The following is an 8050-nucleotide window of genomic DNA, read 5'->3' as shown; positions in this document are numbered from 1 at the left end:
CTCCAAGTATCTTTCCATTTCTTGCATACTCTGATGCAACATCGATAATCGTCAAAATCAAGGTAAACGAGTATTTCACAGACCAGCTCTTGTGGGAGATCGTGAAGGCCGCTCAGTTCGATGTTTGTTGCCTCGATCTTCTTGCGAAGGAATAGGATGTCCCATGGCGTGAGTTCGTCGAAGAAGCTGTTGAGTTCCTCTTGTCGTGAATTCAGTGCTCTCATCGCTTCTTTCAAGACCACAATATATTAATATTAGTGCATAAGTAGAAATTAAATGATTTTAAAAATGTGTTATGACCATGATGTAGATGTGTTGAATGTCGGATTATTTGTTGCTGTTTCAAAATGCACTAGAGCGTGAGGTGGCAGCATGAGGCATGTCAGCACGCAGAGGGATCATGTGACTATCGAATACCAAAATGATCGAACAGGAAGAAATGCATCCTAACACCCGCTGTGGCCCAATTCCAAATCCTTTCTAAGGAATGACTGATCAATAGACGTGATTAGTATCCTCGTACAAAGTTTTTGGTTCGAGACGTCAACAGGAAATCTAGTGACTTTCTCGCTTCCAACGTGGCCTACCCTATACCTGAGCGCAGATCGAACAGACGAAGCACCTGTAACTCTACCATGATAGACGATGTAACTTGATCATGTTATAAAAGTTCAAACATATCCCCGGTCCTTTGCTACCAGTATCGCCTCAAACTAACACCAGTAGATCGGTGTTGCTGCTTTTACAGCCCTCACGTTGGTTACCAGAGTTGACTGCTCACAGCATGAGAGAAGAGGTCAGTGGTTTTATGCGAACCTGGACAAGCGGTTGAGAACAATTTGTTTGAGTATCCTAATGGAGGGTAATCACTCTACGCAATACAGAATTTGTTGATTATTGCGATCATGATTCACTCGCGATTGATAAGATTGATAACAAACTAAATGCGACTCTGACTGTGTCCGGAATTTTGTCCAACCGGTTTCGGAGAGGAATTGTGGGGTATATTCGGAGCATGACCCCATGACGTGGGATCGCGATGGAGCCTCGGTTGACGTGATTCATAGTATACCCTGTCGATAGATTCCTTCAACATGATTCCGACCTAAATCTCTTCTCTTCAACTCCTACAGCATCTCTAAGCCATGTCGTCTCCCGCCCGCGACGACGCCCAGGCTTCGCGCCTCGATGCCGATCAAATGTCCACGCGCAGCTCAGTCTACGCCTCAGACAACGACACGGATTCTACCGAGACACGCATCCAGCGCAATAAAGAAAAACAAACTGTTCGACTCATCGCCTTCATTTCGGCCAATATTATCGCCCTCGCTTGCGGTTCCATCGTCGTATTCTCCCTCTACGCGCCTCTTCTACAGTCCCGTCTACACTATTCTCAGTTCCAGGTCAACGCTGTAGCCATCGCAGGCTCTGTCGCCTTGTACCTTCCTATTTCGGGCGTCGGATATATATGTGATCGCGTTGGTCTAAAACCGCTTGCACTCGCAGGAGGAATCCTGTTCGGCAGCGGTTATGGAATTGCAGCGGGTGTATATAGGAAGTTGGACTTGGAGTACCGCAGTCATCCTGGATATCGGGTTAATGGCGACTGGTCGCTTCCATTCTTGATGTTCTCGTTTGTCTGCGTTGGTGTGGCGACTTGCTGTCTTTACATGGCTGCTGTGTCGTCGTGCGCAAAGAACTTTGGAAAAGGTCGATACAGAGGTTTGGCGCTCGCTACACCGATTACTTGTTTTGGGCTGAGTCCCATGTGGCTGAGTCAAGCGGGAACCCGACTGTTCTCCGAGCCGCGATCAGACGGTGGGAGGGGCGATTTGGATGTATACCGCTATTTCATCTTCCTCGCTATCCTCACCTTTTCCATGGGTATTCTTGGTACCTTTACACTGCGTATTGTAGATGAAGATGAGCTTATTGATGAGGCTATCGAGGAGCTGGAACAGAGCGGACTGCTGGACGGTAGCTCTTTGCTCAGCCGGACCGAGCGGAACTATGGTGCAACTGGTGAAGAAACAGAGACCTCGGCACTACTTGAAGCATCGAAAGATGAAGCCAAGTGGAAGAAGAACTGGGTTCTCAACGCTGAAACGCGTTCCTTCCTTGCTGACCGCACGATGTGGCCATTTGCCCTCGCTTTCTTGCTCATCGTTGGACCAGGCGAGGCTTTTATAAACAACCTTGGTACGATCATCGGGACGCTTACGCCGCCAGAAATGGAGGGCTTGAGTCATCGTACTTCTGCGGCGACACATGTGTCTATCTTTGGTGTAACCAACACTGCTTCGCGAATCTTCATTGGTACTCTGACAGATTTACTGGCACCCTATCCCCAGACACAGCATGTTCAAGGGCCACAGACTCGTTCGGCAGTGAGCAGCCGCTTCTCCATTTCCCGAGTCGCATTCATGGCATTTTTCGCCAGCATGCTTTCCATTGGCCTTCTCATTCTCGCCTCAGGTCTGGTACAGAACCATGCTGAGCGCTTCTGGCTTGTCTCTGGTCTTGTTGGCGCAGGTTATGGAGCTATCTTTAGTCTTACACCTCTCATTGTGACGATTATCTGGGGCGTTGAGAACTTCGCTACCAACTTTGGCATCATTGGCATGCTTCCCGCTGCCGGATCAACATTTTGGGGACTCGTCTACTCAGCAACGTACCAGAACGGAGCCAACAACTCAAAGGCCGCGCCTGGTGGTGAAGACCGGGGCGATTTGTTCTGCTACGGAGAGCAGTGTTATGCTCCGACGTACTGGGCTGAGACCATTACAGTGTGGGTTGCAGTTGGATTATTGCTCTGGGCTTGGAAGGGCAGAGGCGGTTGGGCGCAGCGTGGAATCATCATCTAGTCTTGCATTGTTATGGCGTTTGGATAGATCGTACAGCATACGTGGGTAGGGCGTACATGATTTAGCCGCGAATCTTGGCATAGCATAGGTTACTTTAGTTTTGTTGATATCGCCATTTCAATATTATAGCGCTCTTTTAGTCCGCCATGTTCCTGTCACTTGAGCTCTCTATCCCTGCTGGCTATCTACTTGTAAACATAGAGTAACAAATTAAACAGCCTACCGAAAGGACTAAACTCACATAAAGTGACGAAACTATTTCGTCTCAGCGGTTGTTGACAGTTATTGTCAAAGCTCCTACATGCATCCGCAGCTTACCCCGGATTTTAGACCTGCGCCAAGGCACCCACCCTGACACATACACTATCAAGCAAGTTTCCCGCGGACAACTCCAACCATTCCCCTCACTTGATAAGGCTATCGCGACTCTCGGTGCTCAAGCTTAGTCCCCGATCAGCCACCACGGATCCCAAATCAACTACCGTAGTGCTGAACTCTACTCCCTGCAGTTCCCACTTCATTATGGTAGATCGCACAACTGGGTATCCTGCAGGGGAAGTGATAGGGAATTGGTGGTTCGGGGAACTGGGATTTGCCCGGGGTGATCTGAAGCAAAGTAATTCGTCCGCGGATGCTTATCATGATAAATAGTTCTTGGTATGTTCTTGATATCTCGTGATAGTGCTATCGGTATACTAACATGGCTGAACCAGTACAGCGTTCGAAAGGCGTTTCGCTAACGTGGTTGGCTGCGCTGCCCGTCATTCTCGCAGCTGCGTTTACAGCGTATCCTAATGGATTTGGTAGATCGGGCCCAGAGCCTGCGCCTTCGGTAACGATTAAGCAGGGACATATTATCGGAAAGTTTGTTGATGATGGGACATTTCCTGAGCCGTTGGAGGGGTTCTTGGGGATTCCGTATGCGGTTCCTCCTGTTGGAGAGAAGAGGTTCCGACATGCCGAGCCTGTAGGGGCGAGTAATGAGACGATTGAAGCCTATTACCTGGGACCTAGGTATGTTCCTACGGGAATGTATGGATTGTGCTAACAGTTGAAGATGCCCTGGGAAACAACTCGTTCCTTTCCTGAAAGATCCCATTCTTGGACCAGATTATGAATCAGAGGATTGTCTAACCATCAACATCTGGCGCAAGAAGGGTCATTCTCCCGCCAAGGGGAAATTGCCAGTCGCAGTCCTGATTCCAGGCGGTGCCTTCAATCGCGGTGCAGCAAGGATGCATAATTCGCATACCATGCTTGCTTTCTCGGAAGAGCCGTACATCGCTGTTAGTATGCAATACCGCATTGGCGTGTTTGGCGGACTGAACACAGACTTGACTGCCAAAGAAGGCCTCTTGAACCTGGGGTTGAAGGATATGTATGTTGCGCTTGAGTGGGTGCAGGAGAATATCGGGGCGTTTGGGGGTGATCCCAATGATGTTACCATCATGGGTTTGAGCGCTGCTGCTCACGGTGTAAGTGCCTCCTCCCCTGAGATACAGAAGAAGGTCGCTGATAATAGCAGATCGGACATCTTATCATGGATATCAACCAGCCGAAAAAGCTCTTCCACAAAGCGATAATGGACTCAGGCGCTCATACAGCGCGCGCAGTTCATCCGCCAGATGCTACTCTCAACACACAACACTTTCGCGAACTCCTCGATTTAACACCCTGCTCCCACTTTAAGGACCTCAAAGACCCCAAGATTTTGACTTGTCTACGCAGCCTTACCTCCGAAACGGTAGACAACGCAGGGAAAGAAGTATTTGCCCGCTCAGACCCTTCAATCCGCTGGGCGTGGCAACCCGTTATCGACAACGACATCATCTCACGCCGCCCGATTGAAGCATGGGAGTCTGGAAAGTTCCACAGGGTTCCCATCCTCACTGGCTCTGCTGCGAACGAAGGCGCTTATTATGTACCGCTGAAAGCCGATAAGGCCGAGGAGTTTACGGGTTTCTTTAAGAGCCTACTGCCGCATCTTACCAAGTCTGAAGTCGAGGAGCTTGAGAAATTGTATCCTGATCCTTCTACACATCCTGACTCACCACATACCGATACAAGGGGTATACCGGGTGTCGGGTCGCAGTATAAACGCCTCGAAACTGCTTACGGACACTACGCGTATACATGTCCTGTTCGACAAACAGTTATGTGGGCAACATACCACGACAACGCGCAACCGGCATATTTATATCACTGGGCTTTGAACAAAACTGCTTTGTTCGGCGCTAACCATGGCGATCAAATGCGTTATCAGACTTTTAACAGAGAAGTCCGAGAGATCTCACCCGCGCAGAGGGAAGTTTCCGGAAATTTCCACGCCTACTGCACGAGCTTTATCACAAAGGGTGATCCGAATAGTAACAAGGGGAAATTTAAGAACAGGCCAGAGTGGACATCCTTTGAGAATGGTAAGGGAAAGACGATGTTACTCGGACGCGGGAATGATGAACGGGCTGGGGGTACTGGGGTCGGGAAGGCGGCTGAGCTGGTGGACTTTACGTGGGGAGATGAGCAATGTGAGTTTTGGTGGAGGGTTTCTAGTAAATGGGAGGACTAGACACACCAATTGAATATCTCACTTTATTATACTATTCTGTTCTGTCTTATCTATGACTATGGGGTGGCATGTGTGTCCGGAGAAACAATAACTGGACCCAGTCCTCGGCCTTTACTCCGATGTGCCAAGAAAGACACCGTCTAGGTACTAAACCCAGGGTTGACCTGACTAGCATGTCTTGCAGACCAGCATATTCATTCAGCGGAACCCATTTACGTAAAAGTACAATATCTAAGTGGGATACCCCGGATTTGTGAGCGGATTGCCGGGTGTTCACTGGCAAAGTCTGGGGTTGAGTCCGGGGTTCACAACAGTAGACACAAGAACGGATAAGGTATCAACGCTTGAATAAGCCCAATTGCTAACTACATGACATCATAACATAATATAACCCAACACTAACTTAGTACGAGTATCGGAAGTTGGGGTTCTCAAAATCGGTAAGATCCTGCAACGCGGCATTCTCATCCTCAATGACAGGTCCCTTCTCATCACGGAGACGGTTGCGGCGAATGAGCACAAAACGCAAGATAATCGCGAGGACAACTTGGCCTGCGACACAACCGATGATGAGCTTGCAGCCAGTTTGGTAGATGGGCGCTTCAGAGCCAATGAAGCCATGGGGACCGATGATGTTGCCGATACAGTATGCCAGGAAGACGAAGGCTGTGGCAGTGGTTCGCTTGGTGTAGCCACCGACGTTCGAGGCGGGCATTTGAAGGGCGACGATGAGAGCGCCAACGAAGGATGCGCACTGAGATGTTGGTTAGTACATTCCTGAGAAGCTGAGGTAGGAGAGGGACTTACCATGTAGTATCCAGCGAGGAGACCGCCCTTGTTGGTTCGGGGAAGTTGCCAGAAGAGATTCACAGCAATCAGTGTGGGCAGAAGCCAAACGCACATAACAATTGTGCGGACATTCTTGAATTTGGATGCCGCGTAAGGACCCGTGAACATGAAAATAGCATTGCAAGCACCGTAGGGGATACCGTAGGCCGTAGTAAGCAGCGCATCATGAGTAAAGCCCTTGACGATAAGCTTGGAGAAGTTGGCAATGCCACCATTGATAATCTCATTGAGGAGGACAAAGAAGAACAATAGCCAGATCTGCGCATCCACGAAGACCTCGCGGATCTGATTCCACTTGATCTTTCGGTTGAACACACCAGTCTTGTTCCTCGCGCTCTGCGCAATAAGCATAGCCCGCTCCTCAATAGTGTACCGCTTAGCAGTCAGGATGTTGTTCGGCAGGAAGAAGAACAGCACGATGCCCCAGCAAATGGTCAGTCCGCCGCAGAGCACGTAAATTGTGCGCCACACATCCCAGCCCTTGGCCTGGCCGACGCCAAAGAACATGATTCCGCCGAACATGGCGCCGAAGCCGTTGAAGCAGTAGAACAGACCTGCACGGGAGGGCTGAGTCTCGCGACGGAACCATTGCGATACGATGAGCATGAATGCGGGGGTGATGACGGCTTCGAAGGCACCGAGGAGGAAGCGGCAGATGGCGAGACCGGTGAAGTTGTTGCATGCGGCGGTGAGGCAGAGAATGGAGCCCCAGATGATAACAAAGCTGCTTACGACTGTGCCGGTAGGCAATGTCTGGGTGAGGTAGGATGCTGGCCATTCGGCGACTAAGTAGGCGAAGTAAAAGATTGATGCCATCCATGAGTATTCATCCGGTGTCATGCCCGTTGTTGTGAAGAGGTCGAAGACGGCTGAGTAGCCGAGAGCTTGCTTGTCGACGTACTGGAGGAGGTAGGTACCGCAAAGAAGAGGCATGAGAGTCCAATCGACTTTTCTGCGGAGTTTCTTGAGAGCTGCCTCATCGGACATGAGTTCATTCAGACGAGAGTGCGGGATGCCATGTTGTTGAAGGAAGAGCTCTGCTTCATCAAGGTCTGTGATGGTACCGGGCTTGATATCTGCCTCTGGGTCTTCATTGTCGAAGGGTTGGATCTTCTTGACGTCCTCTGTATCTTGAATCTTAGTGTCTGCCATGATGAAGGATGAGGATGAGCAGAGACCTGGTCATTGTGGAAACTCAGAGGGCGAAAAGGCGCCTTTTTGAACTTGTGAACCTCAAGGGGCGATAGCAGCGACTCATGCTTGACCCTCGTCTCTGGGATCCGGGGAAGCGCTAGGGTAGTGGATACGACATTGATAAGTGCAGTGGAGAAGGGATAAGTTACCTAGATACCACTAGCCATGGATGCGGGGAATGACCTGACCTGAGGGCGTGTGTTATCGTGGGAGCGAAACGGGACATGTTTGCCGAGTTGGGTGGTTGGCGTGGTTTGTTTTCCGCGGGAAAGTTGATAGCACTACTGTATGTAGCAGCGATTGCGGAGACCAGAATTTGGATGCGAAGATAGGATGGCATCATAAAGATAGTATCAGCTTGGCAGTTGATATCGAGATAGAGAATTATAGCTTGATTCAAGAATCAGATGATTAGATAGTGGCTTGGGATGCGTCATGATTGAATGGTTTCGGCATAATGACATTCGGTGCTTGTAGGTGAGGAGTTGTCAAGGATCGAGGGACTTGACAGGGTTAGAGAGAAAAGTCTCAGAATAATTGACCATAGGTACAGAGATGGTCCCTTGTTAGGTAGTGT

The 8050-nt window shown here is 49.7% G+C and overlaps 3 protein-coding genes across 3 annotated transcripts; 2 read left to right on the top strand and 1 right to left on the bottom strand.

The window, feature by feature from the left end:
• Positions 1-1145: 1145 nt before the first annotated feature.
• FIESC28_11142 (uncharacterized protein) lies at positions 1146-2864 on the top strand (the record flags this gene model as incomplete). The annotated part of the gene is made up of 1 exon (XM_031165270.1): positions 1146-2864. The coding sequence occupies one exon, from the start codon at positions 1146-1148 to the stop codon at positions 2862-2864; it is 1719 nt and encodes a 572-aa protein (XP_031010673.1).
• A 700-nt stretch (positions 2865-3564) lies between these two features.
• FIESC28_11141 (uncharacterized protein) lies at positions 3565-5430 on the top strand (the record flags this gene model as incomplete). The annotated part of the gene is made up of 3 exons (XM_031165269.1): positions 3565-3878; positions 3922-4339; positions 4390-5430. The coding sequence occupies 3 exons, from the start codon at positions 3565-3567 to the stop codon at positions 5428-5430; spliced, it is 1773 nt and encodes a 590-aa protein (XP_031010672.1).
• Positions 5431-5833: 403 nt separating this feature from the next.
• Positions 5834-7431, bottom strand: FIESC28_11140 (uncharacterized protein; the record flags this gene model as incomplete). The annotated part of the gene is made up of 2 exons (XM_031165268.1): positions 5834-6184; positions 6238-7431. 2 exons carry the CDS (start codon positions 7429-7431, stop codon positions 5834-5836), a joined length of 1545 nt encoding a protein of 514 aa, XP_031010671.1.
• Positions 7432-8050: the final 619 nt, after the last annotated feature.

The sequence above is a fragment of the Fusarium coffeatum genome, assembly GCF_003316985.1.
Source record: "Fusarium coffeatum strain FIESC_28 chromosome Unknown BRIP53273_contig_368, whole genome shotgun sequence".
In the NCBI taxonomy this organism is placed as follows: domain Eukaryota; kingdom Fungi; phylum Ascomycota; class Sordariomycetes; order Hypocreales; family Nectriaceae; genus Fusarium; species Fusarium coffeatum.
Note: the sequence above shows the minus strand (reverse complement) of the source record. Positions and strands in the feature narration are given on the sequence as shown.